We start from the raw sequence: 24,589 nt of genomic DNA on the forward strand, positions 1-24,589 counted from the left end.
ATAAACATAGGGGTGCATCTGTCTTTCTCAAACTTGATTGCTGCATTCTTAGGGTAAATTCCTAGAAGTGGAATTCCTGGGTCAAATGGTAGGTCTGTTTTGAGCATTTTGATGAACCTCCATACTGCTTTCCACAATGGTTGAACTAATTTACATTCCCACCAGCAGTATAGGAGGGTTCCCCTTTCTCCACAGCCTCGCCAACATTTGTTGTTGTTTGTCTTTTGGATGGCAGCCATCCTTACTGGTGTGAGGTGATATCTCATTGTAGTTTTAATTTGCATTTCTCTGATAATTAGCGATGTGGAGCATCTTTTCATGTGTCTCTTGGCCATCTGTATTTCTTTTTTGGAGAACTGTCTGTTCAGTTCCTCTGCCCATTTTTTAATTGGATTATTTGTTTTTTGTTTGTTGAGGCGTGTGAGCTCTTTATATATTTTGGATGTCAAGCTTTTATCAGATCTGTCATTTACAAATATATTCTCCCATACTGTAGGGTTCCTTTTTGTTCTATTGATGGTGTCTTTTGCTGTACAGAAGCTTTTCAGCTTAATATAGTCCCACTTGTTCATTTTTGCTGTTGTTTTCCTTGCCTGGGGAGATATGTTCAAGAAGAGCCACTCATGTTTATGTCTAAAAGCTTTTAGCCTATGTTTTTTTCTAAGAGTTTTATGGTTTCATGACTTACATTGAGGTCTTTGATCCATTTTGAATTTACTTTTGTGTATGGGGTTAGACAATGGTCCAGTTTCATTCTCCTACATGTAGCTGTCCAGTTTTGCCAGCACCATCTGTTGAAGAGACTGTCATTTTGCCATTTTATGTCCATGGCTCCTTTATCAAATATTAATTGACCATATATGTTTGGGTTAATGTCTGGAGTCTCTAATCTGTTCCACTGGTCTGTGGCTCTGTTCTTACGCTGGTACCAAATTGTCTTGATTACTATGGCTTTGTAGTAGAGCTTGAAGTTGGGGAGTGAGACCCCCCTACTTTATTCTTCTTTCTCAGGATTGCTTTGGCTATTCGGGGTCTTTGGTGTTTCCATATGAATTTTTGAATTATTTGTTCCAGTTCATTGAAGAATGTTGCTGGTAATTTGAGAGGGATTGCATCAAATCTGTATATTGCTTTGGGCAGGATGACCATTTTGACGATATTAATTCTTCCTAGCCATGAGCATGGGATGAGTTTCCATTTATTAGTGTCCCCTTTAATTTCTCTCAAGAGTGACTTGTAGTTTTCAGGGTATAGGTCTTTCCCTTCTTTGGTTAGGTTTATTCCTAGGTATTTTATTCTTTTTGATGCAATTGTGAATGGAATTGTTTTCCTGATTTCTCTTTCTATTGGTTCATTGTTAGTGTATAGGAAAGCTACAGATTTCTGTGTGTTAATTTTGTATCCTGCAACTTTGCTGTATTCCGATATCAGTTCTAGTAGTTTTGGAGTGGAGTCTTTAGGGTATTTTATGTACAATATCATATCATCTGCAAATAGTGACAGTTTAACTTCTTCTTTACCAATCTGGATTCCCTGTATTTTTTTGTTTTGTCTGATTGCCGTGGCTAGGACCTCTAGTACTATGTTAAATAACAGTGGGGAGAGTGGGCATCCCTGTCTAGTTTCCGATCTCAGAGGAAAAGCTTTCAGCTTCTCACTGTTCAGTATAATGTTGGCTGTGGGTTTATCATATATGGCCTTTATTATGTTGAGGTACTTGCCCCCTATTCCCATTTTGCTGAGAGTTTTTATCATGAATGGATGTTGAATTTTGTCAAATGCTTTTTCAGCATCTATGGAGATGATCATGTGGTTTTTGTCTTTCTTTTTGTTGATGTGGTGGATGATGTTGATGGATTTTCGAATGTTGTACCATCCTTGCATTCCTGGGATGAATCCCACTTGGTCATGGTGTATGATCCTTTTGATATGCTGTTGAATTCTGTTTGCTAATATTTTATTGAGTATTTTTGCATCTACATTCATCAGGGATATTGGTCTGTAATTTTCTTTTTTGGTGGGGTCTTTGCCTGGTTTTGGTATTAGGGTGATGTTGGCTTCATAGAATGAGTTTGGGAGTATTCCCTCCTCTTCTATTTTTTGGAACACTTTAAGGAGAATGGGTATTATGTCTTCTCTGTGTGTCTGATAAAATTCCGAGGTAAATCCATCCAGCCCCGGGGTTTTGTTCTTGGGTAGTTTTTTGATTACCGTTTCAATTTTTTTGCTCATAATTGGTTTGTTTGACTTTTGTGTTTCTTCCTTGGTCAGTCTTGGGAGGTTGTATTTTTCTAGGAAGTTGTCCATTTCTTCTAGGTTTTCCAGCTTGTTGGCATATAGGTTTTCATAGTAGTCTTTAATAATTCTTTGTATTTCTGTGGAGTCTGTCGTGATTTTTCCATTCTCATTTCTGATTCTGTTCATTTGTGTTGATTCTCTTTTTCTCTTAATAAGTTTGGCTAGAGGCTTATCTATTTTCTTTATTTTATCAAAGAACTAGCTCTTGGTTTCGTTGATTTTTGCTATTGTTTTATTCTTCTCAATTTTGTTTATTTCTTCTCTGATCTTTATTATGTCCCTCCTTCTGCTGACTTCAGGCCTCATTTGTTCTTTTTCCAGTTTTGATAATTGTGATGTTAGACTATTCATTTGGGATTGTTCTTCCTTCTTCAAGTGTGCCTGGATCACTATATACTTTCCTCTTAAGACTGCTTTGGCTGCGTCCCACAGAAGTTGGGGCTTTGTGTTGTTGTTGTCATTTTTTTCTATATATTCCTTGATCTCTATTTTTGATTTGTTCATTGATCCATTGATTATTTAGAAGCATGTTGTTAAGCCTCCATGTATTTGTGAGCCTTTTTGTTTTCTTTGTATAATTTATTTCTAGTTTTATACCTTTGTGGTCTGAAAAATTGGTTGGTAGAATTTCAATATTTTGGAATTTACTGAGGCTCTTTTTGTGAACTAGTATGTGCTCTATTCTGGAGAATGTTCCATGTGCACTTGAGAAGAATGTATATCCTGTTGCTTTTGGATGTAGAGTTCTATAGATGTCTATTAGGTCCATCTGTTCTAGTGTATTGTTCAGTGCCTGTGTGTCCTTATTTATTTTCTGCCCGGTGGATCTATCCTTTGGGGTGAGTGGTGTGTTGAAGTGTCCGAAAATGAATGCATTGCAGTCTATTTCCCCCTTTAGTTCTGTTAGTATTTGTTTCACATATGCTGGTGCTCCTGTGTTGGGTGCATATATATTTAGAATGGTTATATCCTCTTGTTGGACTGAGCCCTTTATCATTATGTAGTGTCCTTCTTTATCTCTTGTTACTTTCTTTGTTTTGAAATTTATTTTGTCTGATATTAGTACTGCAACCCCTGCTTTCTTCTCACTGTTGTTTGCCTGAAATATGTTTTTCCATCCCTTGACTTTTAGTCTGTGCGTGTCTTTGGGTTTGAGGTGAGTTTCTTGTAAGCAGCATATAGATGGGTCTTGCTTTTTTATCCATTCTATTACTCTGTGTCTTTTGATTGGTGCATTAAGTCCATTTACATTTAGGGTGACTATTGAGAGATATGTACTTATTGCCATTGCAGGCTTTAGATTCATGGTTACCAAAGGTTCAAGGTTAGCCTCTTTAGTATCTTACTGCCTAACTTAGCTCACTTATTGAGCTGTTATATACACTGTCTGGAGATGTTTTTCTTCTCTCCCTTCTTATTCCTCCTCCTCCATTCTTCATATGTTGTGTGTTTTGTTCTGTGCTCTTTTTAGGAGTGCTCCCATCTAGAGCAGTCCCTGTAAGATGCCCTGTAGAGGTGGTTTGTGGGAAGCAAATTCCCTCAGCTTTTGCTTGTCTGGGAATTGTTTAATCCCGCCATCATATTTAAATGATAGTTGTGCTGGATACAGTATCCTTGGTTCAAGGCCCTTCTGTTTCATTGCATTAAATATATCATGCCATTCTCTTCTGGCCTGTAGGGTTTCTGTCGAGAAGTCTGATGTTAGCCTGATGGGTTTTCCTTTATAGGTGACCTTTTTCTCTCTAGCTGCCTTTAAAACTCTTTCCTTGTCCTTGATCCTTGCCATTTTAATTATTATGTGTCTTGGTGTTGTCCTCCTTGGATCCTTTCTGTTGGGGGTTCTGTGTATTTCCATGGTCTGTTCAATTATTTCCTCCCCCAGTTTGGGGAAGTTTTCAGCAATTATTTTTTCAAAGAGACTTTCTATCCCTTTTCCTCTCTCTTCTTCTTCTGGTAGCCCTATAATACGGATATTGTTCCTTTTGGATTGGTCACATAGTTTTCTTAGTATTGCTTCATTCCTGGAGATCCTTTTATCTCTCTCTATGTCAGCTTCTATACGTTCCTGTTCTCTGGTTTCTATTCCTTCAATGGGCTCTTGCATCATATCCATTCTGCTTATAAATCCTTCCAGGGTTTGTTTTACTTCTGTGATCTCCTTCCTGACATCTGTGATCTCCCTCCAGACTTCATCCCATTGCTCTTGCATTTTTCTCTGCATCTCATCCCATTGCTCTTGCATTTTTCTCTGAATCTCCGTCAGCATGTTCATGATTTTTATTTTGAATTCTTTTTCAGGAAGACTGGTTAGGTCTGTCTCCTTCTCAGGTGTTGTCTCTGTGATCTTTGTCTGCCTGTAGTTTTGCCTTTTCATGGTGATAGAGATAGTTTGCAGAGCTGGTACGAGTGACGGCTGGAAGAGCTTTCCTTCTTGTTGGTTTGTGGCCTTCCGCTTCTGGGAGAATAGCGACCTCTAGTGGCTTGTGCTGGGCAGCTGTGCACAGACAGGGCTTCTGCTTCCTGCCCGGCTGCTATGGAGTTTATCTCCGCTGTTGCTGTGGGTGTGACCTGGCTGGGGCTGCTGCTCCAAAATGGTGGAGCCCCATTGGAGGGAGAGCAGCCGGGAGGCTATTTATCTCCGTAAGGGGCCTCTGTGCTCCCTGCTGCCCAGGGGTTTAGAGTGCCCAGAGATCCCCAGATTCCCTACCTCTGGACTAAGTGTCCCGCCCTGCCCCTTTATGACTTCCAAAAAGCACTTTCCAAACCAAAACAACAACAGCAACAACAAAAGGAAAAAAAATTAAATAAATAATTTTAAGAAAAAAAGAAGAACGCACGATTTTCTTTGTCCTCAGGCACCGGTGTCAGGCACCCGCTCACTGGTCTTGCTTCCCTGTTTCCCTAGTATTAGGGTCCCTATCCCTTTAAGACTTCCAAAAAGCACTCGCCAAAAAAAAAAAAGAAAAAAAAGAGGAAAAAAAATGGCCGCTCCCGTTTCTTTGTTCTCCGGCATCGGCCTCAGGCACCCACTCACCGGTCCTGCTGCCCTGTTTCCCTAGTATCCAGGACCCCACGCATGCACTGTGTCTGCGCTCTGGTCCGGATGGCTGGGGCTAGGTGTTCAGCAGTCCTGGTCTCCTCCCTCCCTGCTGACTCCTCTCCTCCTGCAGGGAGCTGGGGGGAGGGGCGCTCGGGTCCCACTGGGCCGGGGCTTGTATCTTACCCCCTTCGCAAGGCGCTGGGTTCTCGCAGGTGTGGATGTGGTCTGGATGTTGTCCTGTGTCCTCTGCTCTCTATTTTAGGAAGAGTTGTCTTTGTTATATTTTCATAGATAAATGTGGTTTTGGGAGGAGATTTCTGCTGCTCTACTCACGCCACCATCTTCTGTTTCTCTCCCTCCTCAGCAGTTTTGACCTTCACTTTATCATTTGCCTCCCTCAGCCCCACCTTAGAGCAAGGTGCCCACTCAGGTCATTGTCCTGCTAAGGCATAATTTCCCTAGAGGCAAGGTCTTGTCTTTCTCTTCTTGGAACCTGAGCCCTGAAACATTAGCTCCTGGCTGATAGTCCCTTGAAAATGCCAGCTTTTGAGCCCATAGGTGGTGTGTGTGCACTGTGATCATGAGTCACATGGAAGAGGGACAGTGTGATCTCACAGGTGTTCCATTTAGCTCCCCAGACCGATGCTGCCATTGCCGCCCCGTGGAAGCCCCCCCACGGTCACTGCTGCTACACCATTACCAACACCAGTGGGGCCACATCACATCAACACCCCCACCTCTTGCCGCTTAAGGAAACCCCACCAGGCCCCCCTGCTGCATTTTGTTTGGTGGCCCGGATGGTTCAGAGGGCTTTTCATGGCCCCTGAGCTGGTGCAGAGATGCTTCTATTGTGTCTTTGTTAGTTGACTGTGGAAGAAAACATGACGAAATTGTAAATGACCCTGTGATATAACTCACATACAATGACTGATTGTATCAAGCATATACTGGAAAGAAGTAGAAAGACAAAAAAAAGGAAGATGTCCAGATTCTTTTATACCTTTAAAGCCTCTTTCTATTGTATATACAACGAAATTCAGCATATAATTAGTCAATATAATTAATAGGTATTAATTAATTAATAGCTCAAAGTTAACCAGGAGAGGATAAGATTTTATCCACTCTTTAAAATTAAAGTAAGGCTTTTAATTCTTTGTCTTCAAAAAACACATGATGCCTAATGAATCGGATGCAGTGTGTGGTGCCTCCTTCCATCCACTAGAAGTCTGCCAACTCTCAGAGGCAGGGATTAGAGCCCCACAGTGAGTTCCAGCTCCCCCCACCAAAATAGCTGTCCTTAGTGCTGTGAAGATCTGCTCTGACACTGAGCAACCACCCCAGAGCGGGGGCTCCTGCTGACAGCTCACCCCAGGCCTGGCACACCAGTCCTCCCAGGCAGCTCACCCAGTTCAGCCTCTGAGCTGTGAGGTCTGCCTCCCACTAAAGCTTCACACAGGAAATCCCCCAGCTTCCATTTTTCTCATAGCAAATCTAGAAGAAAAGGTAAAACTCTGAAGAAAAGCCTGAAGAGAATTTGGGAGTAATAGACTTGATTTTCTAAGGGGGATATGGTAATTAGGACTGTAATGTTTTGAAGTGTGTGTGAGAGAGAGAAAGAGAGAACCTAAAGGCTAGGAGAGTAGTCACTTATTTCCATGGGATGGCAGGGCCATCAGTCGTGGGTGTAAAATTCTACTTTTAGAGATTATGCATCAGGACATTTTATCCCTTTGAAAGACAACTACAGGTGGAAATTTCATTAGTTAACATGCTAATGAGAAACCCTTCTTGCATAGTTTTTTGACACAATGATACCCTTACTATTTCAATCTCTGTCATTTCTTGTCCACAGGCAAAAACTGGGACCTGACAGCTGCTCTGAGTGACTATGAACAACTCCGACAGGTACACACAGCGAACCTGCCGCATGTGTTCAATGAGGGCAGGTGCCCCAAGCAGCCAGAGCGAGAGCAGTCCCAACCGGGGCATAAGGTGGAGCGGCCCTGCCTGCAGAGGCAAGACGACATTGCCCAAGGTACCAGCGGAGGGGCCGAGCCCAGGCATGGCTTCTTTGGGCCACCATGCCCTGGCTTGCAGGGGGGTTGCAGGGTTGGGTTAAGGGGAGGGGGGAGCAGAAGGGGGAGGGGAGCACAGGTGCAAAAAATGGTGAGGCCATCACCTCCCAACTGCAGGCAAATCGGGCTATCGCTGTCCTTCCTACACTGAGCTGAAATGCCCTTGGCAGCTTCTCTTCATGCCTCACAAAAGCAGGAGAGTGAGTCCAGTTCTTTAGGACCCCGCGTGATTGATTAGAAGCCAGCCTGCCTTCCGGAGTCCTGGTTTCCCAGCCCAAACATCTCTAGTGCCTTCAGTCATTTCCACACAGCGTAGTCTCCACATCTGCTCAGCACCAGTGTTCATTGTCCCATGTGTTCCGTTTTTTTCTCTATTCTTTTTCTTAATTAAAGAAGTCAGGTATGTTTATTGTAACAAAGGAAACAATACAAAGATATAGAAAGAAAACTTGAGCACTTTCTTTTCCCCACGTCTCAAATCTCACTGAAGCAATGACCAAGGATAAGGTCCCAGCCTGTCCGCTGCTCCTCTCGCTGTGCTTGTTCCAAATGCAAACTCATCTGTGTCAAAGGCACACAATGTTTTGCAGGTCACTTGCTTCACTGAAGAAGAAATCAGAAATATAGTCACAATATTTTATTCCACAGCATACAATAATTTTTGGGTTTTTTAGTGAAAGGATTTACTTAATAACATCTGTTTACAAGCGTTCAGTGTATCTGTCCCCACTGAGGGCACTAGCATCTGAGTTTTGGTGCTTAGTAAGACACACTTTTCCCTGCAAAGTGGATGGATGAACACTGTTTACATTTTCCTGTGTTTATTGCCTGTTCCTATGCTTTTTTTATTGAAGTATGGTCAATATACAATATTATGTTGGTTTCAGGTATGCAACATAGTGATTTGACAGTTGTCTGCGTTATTAAATGCTAACCCCAACTAGTCTAGTTACTGTCAATATAGGAAGACGTTACAGAATATTGACTCTATTCTCTATGCTGTACTTTCATCCCCATGACTAATTTATATTATGACTGAGGTTTGTGCCTCTTTATCCCTTCCACCTATTTCATCCACCCACCCCAACCCCTCCTCCATGGTAATCATCAGTCACTTCTCAGTGTCTATGAGTCTCTTGATGGTTTGTTCACTTTGTTTTTTGTTTTTAGATCACAGCCTACAAAGATTTTAAAATCACTCCTATATTAATGGTAATTCTGGTTTTTCTTGTGTTTTTTTGTGGTTGTTTTGTTTTTGACACTATGAGCAATGCTGAAATAAACAACTTTATACCTATAAAGTTACATACTAGTGCTTTTATTTCTGTAAATCAGCATCCCCGAAGGGGATTTGTTGTACCAACACTTGTATATTTTTAATTTAATAACTACAGGACTTTTTTCCCAAACACATTTCTTTGTACCACATATTAAACTGGGTGTTTTCCTTTATTCTTGCTGGCATTGGATGTTCATGTCATGTTCTTACACTGCTTTTCTACTCTGAAGGGTGAAAAATGGCCTTATTTTAACTTAGATCTTGTCATTTGCTCATTAGCCAGGTGTATTTTCCCCTTCTATGATGTCTGTTCATTTACCTTGCTGATTCTCTATTGATTCGTTTGATCTTTCTTATCAATTTGTAGCATTCTTTGTAATTAAGACTCAAATGTATTATTTTTATACATGTATATGTATGTGTCTTTCCTGCTTTATGAATTTATTTACAGAATAGTCTTCCATACAAAATGTTCACATTACTATGCATTCGTGGCTGATAGGTGTCCTCTCTGGCTCTAGAAAGTCTCCTGAAATACAGAGTTACTGAAATAATTTCCTATATTTGTTTTAAAATTTTGTTCCGAGGTCTTTTAGTGAATTTGAAATTTTTGTAAGTAATAGCTAAGGATCTAGATTTGCTTTCTTCTGCATCGAGTGAGTTATTCTAGCACTCTTAATGAATAAAGCATCCTTTTCCCACTGAATTATCATACCAACTTTGCCATATATTAAATTTCCCAATGTATTTGGATCTGTTTCCAGAGTGTGTCTGTCCATCCATAGTTTACTACTGGACTCAAGTCATTTCATGCACTATATTCTCTGCAAAGGTCAGTCCCTTCACTGCAATTCTTTTCCAAACATTTTTCACTGTTTTTGGATACTTATTCTGCCAAATAAGCCTTAAAATTGGGATTCTGGTTGGAATTGGATTAGATTTTTATTTTATTTTAAGAATAATTGGCATATTGCGATATTGTTTTCCCATCCAAGAACTTTATATATGCCTCCCCATTTATGCAGATTCTGCTTAGACTTAGGCATAGAGAAATGTTTTATATATTTATATTCTATGCAGTAATTCACATCAAGTCTCTTATTAATACTTGTTCTTTCTAAGAGAATATATTACATATTTCAAACATATAATCACAGTATCTGAAATAATTTAATATTCTTCTTAATATTTACACAGTGAATTTGGTTCTCATCCTGTTGCATTAGGTCAGCCCTCCCAAACTGCTGTGAATGAACATTGTCTTTGTTTCTATTAGCTCAGCCTTGTTAATCAAGCTATATTAGAATCCGTATCTTGAAGTATTATTTTATACTTAACCTATTGTCTAGAAAAGCCAGAATTGAGTTAGAAATTTTAATGTGCATTGTATGAAATTTCAATGTGCATTATCTGTTTCTTCTCTTAGTTTCACCCTGTATCTGTTGTTAGGTGTATGTTAATTTGTGATTGTTCGGTCACCTGGCTCTCGTGGCTTTGGGACCAATATATAGAGTGTCTCCTTGTCCCATATAGGGATTTTTACCTTTGTATCTGTTTTAGTTTATATTAAACCTTTATGCCTCTACCCTGCCTTTCTATTGGTTCCGATTGCCTGGAATATCATTTTCTCTATTGTTATTTTCAACCTTTCCTCATCTTTTTATATGTGGTTCTTATAACTAAATTATCATCAGATACTATTTTGTTATCCAGTCCAAGAATCTCTGTCATTTGAGCAGTGAATTTAATCCACTTATTTTATTTTATTGTCATAGCTGTATTTCTTTACGTTTTATATATTTTTTTGCCATGATTTGTGTGTGTTTTTCTCATTTCCTTTCTTCTGTGGCTAATTAAAATTTTCTATTGGTTTGAAAGTTATACCTACATTCTACCTTTACTCATGTTATAGTTACCTCTAATCCATTTTCTCTAATCTATATTTAGGTTTTCTTCCTATTATTAAAATATTTTATTAACAACTATATTTTACCCTGGAAATTACATGTGTCTTAGTATGTTTTCATCTTCTTCCTTCCTACCTCCACTTGCCTTCAGTCACATTTAGATTCTTTTTGTTGCTTGTTTAGACAACATTTAACTTCTTGATTTACTCCCATTTACATTTTGCTGAAGAATATTTCCTCAAAGACTACTTTCAAAAGAAGTTTTTGCACAATTAATCTCCTAAAGCCTTCAGTGCCTAAAGATGTTTACATGATACACTTAAACTTTTGATTAGTGGAATTAGAATTCAAGGTCCAAATTATTTTCCTTGAGTGCTTCAAAACCATTCCTCATTGTCTTCTTATACCTCATTTTCACAGCTTCTAAGAGATTTCCTTGATCTGCTCTCCTAACTTCCTAATTCACTCTTCACTTGAATCCACTCTGTTGATCATCATTCACACTTTTCATTCCAAATTAGCTCTTTGTCATTATTATTATTTCATGTTCTGATATTCTCTTTCTCTCTCTGATCATATTTGCTCAGCTTATTTTGAAATCTTGTCCTCCTGGTCCATTTTTTCTTCTTGCGTTCCTCTGGCACAGGTGCTCTGTGGACTTGTGTAACATTGCTTTGCATTTCTCGGATGTTACACGAATTTTCCTTGTAAGCACATAGCACTTTGCAGCCGTCGGCCATGTAGGCTCCTAGTGTATGTCAGGCGAAAGGCACAGAGACATGGGCCCTGGTCCGTGCTCCCTGGAATGAGAGCGCAGGGGAAATATACTCAAGCTGAATGCTTTGAATGCCTTGATTTAGGTTCAAAACGTTCCCCATTCACGCCCTTCCCCACAGTTGGCTTTGCTCCTTTGGGAACCTCTCAGCATCTCTGTTGTAGAAATTACTCTTTTCCAGGGGCTGCCACCCTCTGTGATGCCTGTCAGGCTCCCAGGGTGTGTCCGAGAGAGGAGGGACCGCCAATGGCATGGCGAGAACCCCTGTTCTGTTGTGGTTCTGTTGGTTGCTGGCAGTGCCCCGCCCCAGCTCCAGCATTACCCTGACACTCCTCCAGCTGGCACTGGCCAGCACTGCTGCCACCCTATGGAGGTGATGGGGTGGGCAGTGGTCTGCGCAGGGCTGTGTGGGGTAAGGAAAGGCATGACCAGAATGCCCTCCCCCAGCTTCTAGCCGTGAAACCTCGCCACTCCCTCTTCTGTCCTTGTGGAGCTCTAGAGTATGTTAGAGGGCATGAGGCTCAGCCCCTGTCTTGTCCGTCTGGTTATATTGTTCTTGAGTTCCCTCTTCATTTCTGAACCACCTCTTCTAATCACTCCCTTCTGTCCTCAGACCCTTCATGACTGTGTGGCCCTTCAGCACCACATCCTTGAGGCTCCTGGCCTCTCCCGTGCAGTGCAGTTCAGGCAGGTGATGACATAGTAGCTCTTGTTCTCTTGACTGGCAGCAAGCAGGCCAACCATTATCTGATCTTTGCATTGAGGGGGCCAGGAGGACCATCCTCTCTGCTTCCAGAGGGGCTCATGGAATCACAGCCTAATAAATGTAACTGGTATCTGCTTCTAGCTAACTTTTATCAAACATTATTTAAGGGGAAAAATATGTCTGTGATGCATAATTCCATAATTGAGCTTTGTGAGCAATCGTATCTACTTCTAATAAAATAGAAATTATCATTCCCGAAGCAGATATATTTATCCTTTAATTGAGTTCTTCCTAAATCTTAGGGCACTAAAATGGAAAACGAAGCTCTCAGTATTCTAAATCGGGTCAGCAAAAAATGACCCATGGACCAAATCTGGCTATTACCTATGTCTTAAATCAAGTTTGTATTGGTGCATCCTCATGCCCATTCATTTGTGCATTGACTGTAGCTGCTTTAACGCTGCAAAGATTGGTGTGTAGTTGTGGCTAAGACTATGTGGCCCACAAATAAAATAGTTACATCTGTCCCTTTAAGAAAAGGTTTGTCCACCTCTCCTAAAATATACCCCAAATTTGTGTTAATCAGATATATGACATATAGACCTGGAAACAACTACAAGTTTTTATACTCACAGTTCCCTGGAGATACGAGGCGTGGTGCGCCATGCAGGGATACATGCGGGAGCACCAAGGTTGTCAGGAGGCTCAGGGAACAGAGAGGAGAACACGGTGTGAGCCTCTACTGGGATTCCCATGCGCAGGGAAAGGCACAGTAAGCAGACTTAGGATTGGAAACTTGAATGGTTTCAGCAGGTGCTGTGGGGTATAGGAGCTACACCTCGTTGCCTGGTACCTTCTTCTGGGGTGATTAGAACAGGGGGCTGCTATTGCCTGCTGGAGGGTAACAACCAGACAGAGGAAGATTTCCAAGTGTGGGCTGTGGATTGCTGGTGTGCATATCAAAGGCACACTCCTCTCCTATGAGTCATTTGCTCTTTAGGACTATCGAGACCTGGTAAGGAGAGTCTGTCCCTACAAAGGCAGGCCCCAGATGCCAAAGCATCGACAATACAGAAAATAAGAAAATGCAGTTAATCCACCTCCCCCTGGCCCTAATTATAGATGTTTGAGTTGGCTTTGTCATTAGTTGGAAAATTCCATACACTCTCTCACTGAGCTTTTTTTTTAACCTCTCTATATTTTTCTGAAGCATAGCTTTGAACATGGTAATTCCTGTAAAATATTTCATGTATAGCTCCAAAAGAAGGATCACTGAAATCTTGTTTAAAGAATCAGAGTGTTTTGTGTGTGTGTGTGTGTGTGTGTGTGTGTGTGTGTGTGTGTGTCTGTCTGTCTGTCTGTCTGTCTGTCTGTGTGTGATGACATGTGCATTCATGGAGGTGGTGGTGGGGAAGCGTTGTTATTAGGAACATATGTTTCTCATTTCTGTCCACTGTTCTTGCACATGGGGAAGTAAGAAGCTCGTGTTTGGAATGCAGACACAGGCATGGATTTTCCACCAGCACAGGCGTGCCTCAGAGAGGCACCCGCATGGGCGCAGAACCTGGCCAATGAGCACATCATTCAGATGAACTGAAAGTGCTTACAGCTTAAGTAGATGTATTTGTGAATTTACAAAAGGGTTCAGACAATACTCATTCAAACACCATTTTGCTAAAAAGAATTCTCCATTATTACAAATATGGATCGTAACGAAGAAAATCTATTGCTAATATTAGGTATTTAAGAATTCTGTATTATGGTATCAGCTGTTGAGCATAGGGCTTAAAAAGACAAGTATGCTTTTATGGCACCAGCAGAACATAAATATCTACATTTTTGCTGTGGTGGTGTGATCACAGGATCAGCTTCCTTACACGGTGACATGCTATATGTTAGAGAAATTCTCCATTGAGTTTCTCATGCCCTGGCTGGAAAGCCCACGCAGAGTAAGACAGAGTACACCAGCCCTTCCTGAGTGCTGTGACAGAAGAGGCAGATGGGACACCTTCATATCTGTATCAGGGTGTTTCTGCATGGGATGTTTTCTATCAGAGTAACTGTGGTAAAGTAACCTACCCTGTGATCCAGGCCTCAGCAGAGAAAGCCTGAAACCACTGCTTCTTGCTCTAAGTCTGCAAAGGCATAAAAACAACGAGCAGCCTCCTTGGAGCACTCAGTGCTGAAGAGGACGGCTCTGCTCGGTTGAGTTAGATATAACGTAGGACCCAAAGAGCAAGGCTGGTGATCTTCAGTGATGCTGAAGTGCACCTGTGTGGTGGACTTGCAGTTCACCTCTTTCTAAATGGTTTCATGACTCCAAGGGAGTAAGTACCCTGTGCCAGGTGCTGGCGATGTTAGCCCAGCAGTGGGGAGGCGAGGATAGGGGTGTGCAAGTGCACAAGTGTGTGCCTGGGTGTATGTGGAGGTGTGTGGGCATGTGTATGTATGTACATGTGTGGTATGCACGTGTGTGGGTGTTGTGGCACGTGTACATATGTATATGTGTGCATGTGTGGTGTATGTGTGCACACATGTGTGCACACTCTTAGCCACACACCCCACCGCTCAGTTCCTGTGGTTGTCTTTCTCTCCCTCCTGCAGAAAAGCGACTTTCCCGGGGGATTTCCCACGCCAGCTCAGCCATCGTCTCCCTGGCCCGGTCCCACGTGGCGAGTGAGTGCAACAACGAGCAGTTTCCCCTGGAGATGCCCATCTACACGTTCCAGCTGCCAGATCTCAGCGTGTACAGTGAAGACTTCCGGAGCTTCATCGAGCGGGACTTGATCGAGCAGGCGACCATGGTAGCTTTGGAGCAGGCAGGTGAGTGGCTCGTCAGCAGGCCCATGCTCCTCAGGCTCAGGGCGAAGGGGCGGCCTGATGTCACTGAGCAAGAGGGGCATGTGTGTCTGACCCAGGCGGTTCCACTCTGCACTGGCGCTTATCCCAAGGGCCCTGTGCTGAAGACAGGCTCTGCCCCAGCCCAGTTCTGGATGGTCATGTGGTGCTGAGACCTCTAGAGTTTCCCTTTTGTTCCTAAATCCAACCTGGCTCTGCTGGTCCCCCCTCTGAAGGGAGCTCTAAGTGTCTTTACCTTACTTCTCTCCTTTTCCCCACCCAGCACCCACTGGGTGCTCAAGAAACAATGAGAATGACCATGGGCTCTGAGAACAACAGGTGACCTTGTGCCAGTCCATGGATGTGGGCAGGTTTCCATTCTGCAAAGATGAGAAGATGGATGTGGGCTGCTGACGCTCTGACTGTCACAGCCCTGTGTCACTGTGGGTCTCCTGTCCTCCCCAGCCCTGCCAACCTCCGGGGGCAGCAGACAAAAACCAAACTTCAGCCCCACCTTTTCCTTACTGTTCCTCTGACATCCCAGTGAGGAAGAGGTTCAGGGTGCAAGCCAAACCTGTTTTCTTCGGAGTTCCTAAGGATGAAATGATTAGTTCCCAGCAAATGTCTAAAATGGATGTAGGTTCTTCCTGAGACAGAGCAGGAACTATCTCACTTACAATCGTCTGCACCATAATTCTTTGCAAAGTCCCACATTCAGGGGCTTCTCAGACATGTGGGTCGAAGACTCCATGCCTTCCTCTCAAACCTGCCATGCATCTCCCATGGCATGACCCTACCTGCCTGCGTGGCTGAAAGCGTCCATGCAGTGTGGCCTCTCCCAGTCAGGGCTGGGAAGGGAGGCTCTCTGATCTTCTGTCAGTGAGCGCTTCCCATCTGCTGTCAGTGCAGCCTCCACTTCCCAAGGCCTGGCGTATAGAGATGCTCCCATGCGGGACATCTCAGGAGAGTTGGGTGGGGCCTCTGGCTCAGCATGGTGAAGAGCGGGTCTGTTCAGGCCTGCAGCGGGCTGCTCTGTCAGGGGATGAAGCTCATCTCAGCTCTTGGCCAAGACACAGTGAAAATTGCCCAGGGCTGTGGAGAGTTGCAGAAGGTTAAAGAGAAGGATTATAGGTTGGTGTGATCTTGACATCAGTGGATAGACAGTCATTTCCTTCCAGTCCTGGTAGGAAAGAAGAGGTGGCACACCAAGAGCAGTGAGCTGAGGGGATCCCGTGACAGAGCTGCTGGCCAAAGAATGGACCAGGTAGAAGGACACCAGCAAAGGACAGTGTCAGCCTGGAACTGGCACCACAGGGACATTGCCACCCTTGGGCTTGGCAAAGAGGAAATGTATGAATAGCAGGTGGAGAAAGTTACTGTCAGAAGGTGTGACTTTGAGGAGAGAGGATGCTGGGCAAACAGATACTCCAACTGCAGTCCTCCCACACTGTCCAGGCCCTAAGCAGTGCCTCTCACTGAGAAGGGCAGAGAGCTGAGAGCTCATTACAAGGTCCCATGCAGGTCACCCTGTGCGTACCTAGTAGGGTGGAGTACAGTTCTGCAGGGCAAATAGGAGCATCCGGAAAGTGGACACGTTGGGGGTTTTCATCAGATCTGAGCTTCTCTGTATACTTGGTTTCATGCAATTGCTTGTATAGCAATCCACACAGTTTCTTCATCCACCTGCCACAAGAAAGAAAGAATGTAGACAGAACACATGTAGACAAAGGAGGGGATGGGGACTAATGGGGCTTTATTTGTGTCCTGCAACCTGGCGATCAAGTCTCAGCCCCAGGATCTGGGGGAGCCTCACTCATGACATTCTTCGTTTTAGAGCAGGGTCTGCATTCCTAATAATCGTGTTGGATCTGTTGCTGTGACTGTGGATAAAATGTTACCTTAGTTCCTGCATAGCTATCAAAATCAACCCAAAGACTAACACCCACGGTCTTGCTCTGTCTTACCTTGTGGCCACTGATTGAGCAACAAACATCAAACAATTGATCTGGGTTAGCAATAATCTTAAACCACTCACTGTGAAAGCTGGAATTTCTTTGTTTTTTTTATTAAGGTATCATTGATGTACAATCTTATGAAGGTTTCACATGAGCAACACTGTGGTTACTACATTCACCCATATTATCAAGTCCCCCAAACACACCCCTTTGTAGTCTCTGTCCATCAGTGTAGTAAGATGCTGTAGAGTCGCCACTTGTCTTCTCTGTGCTATACTGCCTTCCCCGTGCCCCACCTACATTATGTGTGCCAATCATACTACCCCTTAATCACCTTCTCCCTCCCTCCCCACTAACCCTTCCCTTTGGTAACCACTAATCCCTTCTTGGAGTCTGTGAGTCTGCTGCTCTTTTCTTCCTTCAGTTTTGCTTTGTTGTTATACTCCAGAAATAAGTGAAATTGTTTGGTACTTGTCTTTCTCCACCTGGCTTATTTCACTGAGCATAATACCCTCCAGCTCCATCCATGTTGACGCAAATGGTAGGATTTATTTTCTTCTTATGGCTGAATAATATTCCATTGTGTGTATGTACCACATCTTCTTTATCCATTCATTTATTGATGGACACTTAGGTTGCTTCCATATCTTGGCTATTGTAAATAGTGTTGCAATAACCATAAGGGTGCTTATGTCTTTTTAAATCAGTGATCTTGATTTCTTCCGGTAAATTCCTAGGAGTGGAATTCCTGGGTCAAATGGTATTTCTATTTTTAGTTTTTGACTAACCTCCATATTGCTTTCCACAATGGTTGAACTAATTTACATTCCCACCAACACTGTAGGTGGGTTACCCTTTCTCCACATCCTTGCCAGCATTTGTTGTTCCTTGTCTTTTCGATGTTGGCCATCCTAACTGGTGTGATGTGATATCTCACTGTGGTTTTAATTTGCATTTCCCTGACGATTAGCAGTGGGGAGCATCTTTTCATGTGCCTGTTGGCCGTCTGTATTTCTTCTTTGGAGAACTGACTGTTCAGAGCCTCTGCCCATTTTTTAATCAGGGTATTTGCTTTTTGGCTATTGAGGCATATGAGTTCTTCATATATTTTGGATTAACCCCTTAACAGATTTGTCATTTACAAATATATTCTCCCTTCCTGTAAGGTACCTTTTTGTTTTACTGATGGTATCATTTGCTGTACAGAAGCTTTTTAGTTCGATGTAGTCCCATTTGTTCATTTTTGTTTTTGTTTCCCTTGCCCAAGGAGGTGCATTCAGGAAAAAGTTGCTCATGTTTATATTCAAGAATTTTTGCCTATGTTTTCATCTAAGAGTTTTATGGTTTCATGACTTACATTCAGATTTTTTATCCATTTTGAGTTTACTTTTGTGTATGGGACTAGACAATAATCCAGTTTCATTTGCTTACATCTAGCTTTCCAGTTTTGCCAACACCAGTTGCTGAAGAGGCTGTCATTCATTCCCCCATTGTATATCCATAGCTCCTTTATCATATATTAATTGGCCATATATGTATGGGTTTATATCTGGGCCCTCTGTTCTGTTCTCTTGACCTGTGGGTCTTGTGCCAGTACCAAATCATCTTGATTACTGTGATTTTGTAGTAGAGCTTGAAGTCGGGGAGCATAATCCCCCCACCTTTATTCTTCCTTCTCAGGATTGCTTTGGCTATTCAGAGTTTTTTGTGGTTCCATATGAATTTTAGACCTATTTACTCTAGTTAGTTGAAGAATGCCATTGGTATTTTGATAGGGATTGCACTGAATACGTAGATTGCTTTAGGCAGGATGGCCATTTTGACAATATTAATTCTTCCTATCCATTAGCACAGAATGTGTTTCCATTTCTTGGTACCTTCTTTAATTTCTCTCATGAGTGTCTTGTAGTTTTCAGGGCATAGGTCTTTCACTTCTGTGGTTAGATTTATTCCTAGGTATTTTATTCTTTTTGATGCAACTGTGAATGGAATTGTTTCCCTGATTTCTCTTTCTGCTAGTTCATCATTAGTGTATAGGAATGCCACAGATTTCTGCATATTAATCCTGTATCCTGCATCTTTGCTGAATTCAGATATGAGTTCTAGTAGTTTTGAAGTGGATTCTTTAGGGTTTTTTTATGTACAATATCATGTCATCTGCAAACAGAGACAGTTTGACTTCTTCCTTGCCAATGTGGATGCCTTATATTTCTTTGTGTTATCTGATTGCCATGGCTAGGACCTCCAGAACTATGTTGAATGAAAGTGGGGAGAGTGGGCATCCTTGTCTCATTCCCAATCTTAAAGGAAAAGCTTTCAGCTTCTATCTGTTAAGTATAATGTTGGCTGTGGGTTTGTCATATATGGCCTTTATTATGTTGAGGTACTTGCCCTCTATGCCCATTTTGTTGAGAGTTTTTATCTTGAATGGATGTTGAATTTTGTCAAGTGCTTTTTCAGCATCTATTGAGATGATCATGTGATTTTTGTCCTTTTTTTCATTGATGTGGTGGATGATGTTGATGGATTTTTTAATGTTTACCATCCTTGCATCCCTGGAGTAAATCCTACTTGGTTATGATGGATGATCTTTTTATGTATTTTTGAATTCAGTTTCCTAAATTTGTTGGGTATTTCTGCATCTGCATTCATCAAGGATATTGGTCTATAATTTTCTTTTTTTTGTGGTGTCTTTGCCTGGTTTTGGTATTAGAGTGATGCTGGCCTCACAGAATGAGTTTGGAAGTACTCCCTCCTCTCCTACTTTTTGAAAAACTTTAAGGAGGTTGGGTATTAGGTCTTCTCTCAGTGTTTGATAAAATTCAGTGCTGAAGCCATCTGGTCCAGGGATTTTGTTCTTAGGTAGTTTTTTGATTACCAATTCAATTTTGTTGATGGTAATAATTGGTCTGTTCATATTTTCTGTCTCTTCCTGGGTCAGCCTTGGAAGGTTGTATTTTTCTAGAAAGTTGTCCATTTCTTCTAGATTATCTAATTTATTAGCATATAACTTTATATAGTATTCTCTAATAATTCTTTGTATTTCTGTGGTGTCCATAGTCATTTTTCCTAGGGGTTTATCTGTTTTGTTTATTTTCTCAAAGAACCATCTCCTAGTTTCATTGATTCTTTCTATTGTTTTATTCTTCTGAATTTTATTTATTTCTTCTCTGATCTTATTATGTCCCTCCTTCTACTGACTTTATTCATTTGTTCTTTTTCTAGTTTCATTAATTGTGAGTTTAGACTGTTCATTTGGGGTTGTTCTTCTTTCTTGAGATAAGCCTGTATTGCTATATACTTTCCTCTTAGAACTGCCTTCACTACATCCCACAGAAGTTGGTGTGTTGAACTGTTGTTTTCATTTGTCTCCGTATATTGCTTGATCTCTGTTTTTATTTTGTCATTGATCCATTGATTATTTAGGAGCACGTTGTTAAGACTCTATTTGTTTGTGGGCTTTTTTGGTTTTTTTGCTTTTTTTTGCACAATTTATTACTAGTTTCATACCTTTGTGGTTTGAGAAGTTGGTTGGTATAATTTCAATACTTCTGAATTTACTGAGGTTCTTTTTGTGGCCTAGTGTGTGATCTATTCTGGAATATGTTCCATGTGCACTTGAGAAGAATATGTATCCTGTTGTTTCTGGGTGGAGTGTTCTATAGATGTCTGTTAGGTCCATCTGTTCTAGTGTGTTGTTCAGTGCCTCTGTGTCCTTAACTATTTTCTATCTGGTTGATCTGTCTTTTGGACTGAGTAATATGTTGAAGTCTCCTAAAATGAATGCATTGAATTCTATTTCCCCCTTTAATTCTGTTAGTATTTGTTTCAGATATTTGGGTGCTCCTATGTTGAATACATAGATATTTATAATGGTTATATCCTCTTGTTGGACTGACCACTTTAGCATTATGCAATGTTCTTCTTTGTCTCTTGTCACTTTCTTTGTTGAGTCTATTTTGTCTGATACAAGTACTGCAACTCCTGTTTTTTTCTCTGTTATTTGCATGAAAAATCTTTTTCCATCCCTTCATTTTTAGTCTGTGTATATCTCTGGGTTTGAAGTGAGTCTCTTGTACGCAGCATGTGGATGGGTCTTGTTTTTTTATCCACTCAGTGACTCTGTGCCTTTTGATTGGTGCATTCAGTCCATTTACATTTAGGGTGATTATTGATAGATAGGTACTTATTGCCATTACAGGCTTTAGATTTGAGGTTATGAAAGGCTCAAGGGCAGCTTCTTTAGTATCTAACAGTCAAACTTAACTCATTTATTAGGCTATTACAAACACAATCTAAAGGTTCTTTTTTTTCCCTCCCTTCTTTTACTTCCTCCTCCACCCTTTATATGTTAGGTGTCATATTCTGTACTCTTTGTGTATCCCTTGACTGACTTTGTGGGTAGCTGACTTAATTTTGCATATGCTTAGTAATTAATTGGTCTGCTTCCTTTACTATGGTTTATTTTACGTGGTGACAGCTATTTAGCCTTAGGAGCACTTCCTTCTAGAGCAGTCCCTTTAAAATACTCTGTAGAGACAGTTTGTGGGAGCTGTAAATTCCCTCAACTTTTGCTTATCTGGAAACTATTTAATCCCTGCTTCAAATTTTAATGATAATCTTGCCTTTCAGAGTATTCTTAGTCAAGGCCCTTCTGTTTCATTGCCTTACATATATAATGCCACTCCCTTCTGGCCTGTAAGGTTTCTGTTGAGAAGTCTGATGATAGCCTGCTGGGTTTTCCTGTGTATGTGATTTGTCTCTCTCCGGCTGCTTTTAATACTCTCTCCTTGTCCTTGAACTTTGCCAATTTAATTATTGTATTAATATTAATTATTATATATAATACCATTAATTGGTATTATTATATTATTATATTGTCTTGGTATTGTCTTCTTTGGGTCCATAGTATTGGGAGATCTGTGCACTTCCATTGTCAGAGAGACTATTTTCTTCCCCAGATTGGGGAAGTTTTCAGCAATTATTTCCTCAAAGAAACTTTCTATATGTTTTTCTCTCTCTTCTTCTTCTTCTGGTACCCCTATAATGCAAATATTGTTCTGTTTGGATTGGTCATAGAGTTGTCTTGTTATCCTTTCATTCCTAGAAATCCTTTTTACTCTCTGTGCCTCAGCTTCTTTGTATTCCTGTTCTCTAATTTCTATTCCATTTATTGTCTCCTCTACCTCTTCTAATCTGCTTTTAAATCCCTCCAGTGTATGTTTCATTTCAGATACTGTATTTTTCAAAGTTTCTGTCTCTTGAAGTCCTCCCTGAAATCTTGAATATTTTTCTGTAGCTCCATGAGCAAATTTATGATTTTTATTTTGAAATCTTTATCAAGAAGATTGGTGATTTCAGCCCACTTTCTCATGTTTGGGATTTTGGTTTGAACAAGTTTCTTTTGCCACATCATATTTCTAATGAGTAATATGGAATAACAATGTTTTGTAGGCTGTGCCCTCTAGTGCCCAGGAGCTCTATCCTCTGGAGTGATGGTAGGGTTGCATCTGCATGGCACCAGTGCCTGCCGGGAGAAAAGAGCTCTTTCCTGCTTCCCAGCTGCAGTGCCTGCTCCACTGCCAGGGCAAGTGGGCCAAGCGAGCAGGGAGGATCCTCTCTGTTATACCCCTGCAGCTTCCGTAGATGGGGCTGCCCTCCAGCTGACCTGGTGTGATGGCCAGGGCGGGTTTGCAAGCAGGTGCCAGTGGGGAAGAAGGGGCAGCAGGCTGTATATCGTGGTGGGGGGGCCTTGATGCTTCACTGCCAGACAGGGGGATGGAGCATCTGAAGCTCCTGAGGGTTCCCAACCTGCTGGGTTGAATGTGCTGGGATGATTTTGTCCATCTGTTTTTAATTCAGAGCAGCAAGCTTTGTGTAATCCTTGACCCTTTAGCAGCCCTCTTGCTATTGCAAAGTCTTTCAAAGCACCTGCCTTTCTTTTGTCCCAGAGTGGCCAGTTGTGGGTACCTATTCTCCACAAGTGGCTGGAATCTCAGTCTCCCCAACTGTTCCTCTGTCTTTGCTTTCCACCCCTCTAATCTCCAGAGCACTATGTAATGTGGGTTTGTGCTCCTGGGATAGATCTCCAGGGGTGGGTGTTTAACAGTCCTGGGCTTCTGCTCCCTCCCCACTACATTTCTCTTCCTCCCACCAGTGAGCTGGGGTTGGGGGAGGGCTGGGGTCCTGCCAGATTATGGCTTTGCTACTTTACCCTTTTCCTTTAGGTCTTCTCTTTTCCCCAGATGTAAGCTGTCTGTTGCAGGTTTCTTTCTGGTCACTCTTTCAGGATTAGTTGTATTTACTGAATTTTCGTGTTATATGTGGTTTTGGGAGAAGGCTTCTGCCTCACTTCTCATACCACCATCTTTTTTCCCCTGGAGGTACTTCTATGTGAGCAATTCAGAGGAGATCTTTAAAGAAAAGATTCACTATTCATAGAGATGGGGAAAATTAGTGTAGGTTAAGAAAGAAACCTAAAGAGAGATTAACCTCTCTTGAATCCTATAGCAGCTCAGACTTTATAATAAAGTATGGTCCAAGAATCACCTACAATAGCGCCACTCCAACTCATAGGTCAAAAAAAGCGCCAGTAATGACTGCTGCTATGTTTGAAGTTAGTGTCCTGGTGAGGAGTGCGGAGTCCACCCTGACAGCCTCTCCTTCAGTTCTGTCATACTCAGCAAAATCCTTTACTCCTTTTGAATGTCTTTTCTGTTATTTTTTTTCCATGTATTGCATACTGTTTCTGCCCACTTACATCTTACCTTCTGGACTGGTATTTTCAAAGGGTACTATCTTACTCCAACCATCCCATCTTGCAAAACACCTTTTAAGAACCCAAACCTACTGAGTTAAGATGCGAAATTCACCAACAGCTCATTGTTTATGTCATTTGCCAAGAGGTTTGAAGAATGGACAGCAGGGATCCCTACCCTGTGCTGCAGCAGGCACCTCCTAATGCTGCATGATACCCCCCACCCCAGGGTGCTCTTCTCAGGGGCAACAGAAGAGCCAGATCTCTGGGACATGCCATCGCTGTCCTCCTGAGAAGAGGGAAACCAACTCTCATTCTTTAACGATTAGCCTGCTGTGGAGAGTACAAGAAACCATTGATTTCTCAATCAGATTGTCCTGCTTCGTTCACATGATAAGGAGATTCAGAGATCATGAGACTCTAGGTTTTGGAAGTAACTTCTGTTGTGTGGAAGCCCACCACGGTGTGGGGGAGATGGTGTACCAGGCCTCAGCGAGTTCGTGGGTCCAAAGGGCAGAGGCATATTTGCATAAGGTAGCAGTTGCTACATACATGGGAGATTGAAATATAAAGGCCCCAAAATACTTAGGGATACCTTTGAATTGCAGTGTTGAGTCTTCTCTCCCAGGAGGATAATTGTATTGCAGCAGATCTGCCAGAGAAGGCATAAGACATGCAAAAGGTTTTTTGAAGGCTTCTTCAAAACCTTCTGTGGGGGTTGGTGAGCTCTGCTGTGGGCAAGTTAAGAAGCCGCAGGGGCTCCTAGGTGAAGGGAGGAAGACCGGGCTCCTGAAGGCAGGCGGGCAGGGAGCGAGTGAGCAGTGGCGACACCCAGCACAGATGTTCCTGGCAGAGGAAGCTCAGCTTCAAAGGCTTGGCATATTTAAGGAAGGCCCAGGCTCCAGAGAAGATGGAGCAGGGGGCTGGAGGAGTTGGAAAGGAAGGCAGGGGAATGGCAG

At 42.1% G+C, this 24,589-nt stretch overlaps 1 protein-coding gene across 8 annotated transcripts in view; it reads left to right on the plus strand.

Moving 5' to 3' along the window:
* Positions 1–24,589, plus strand: part of OTUD7A (OTU deubiquitinase 7A) — a 374,155-nt gene that overhangs the window by 251,139 nt on the left and 98,427 nt on the right. For all 8 annotated transcript variants that reach the window (XM_037000632.2, XM_073227032.1, XM_073227030.1 and 5 more), the window contains 2 exons: positions 7,191–7,373; positions 14,685–14,903. In XM_037000632.2, coding sequence (XP_036856527.2) covers positions 7,191–7,373; positions 14,685–14,903 — 402 coding nt within the window. The remainder of the gene's footprint in view (positions 1–7,190; positions 7,374–14,684; positions 14,904–24,589) is intronic.

Source organism: Manis javanica, chromosome 18 (assembly GCF_040802235.1).
Source record: "Manis javanica isolate MJ-LG chromosome 18, MJ_LKY, whole genome shotgun sequence".
In the NCBI taxonomy this organism is placed as follows: Eukaryota; Metazoa; Chordata; class Mammalia; order Pholidota; family Manidae; genus Manis; species Manis javanica.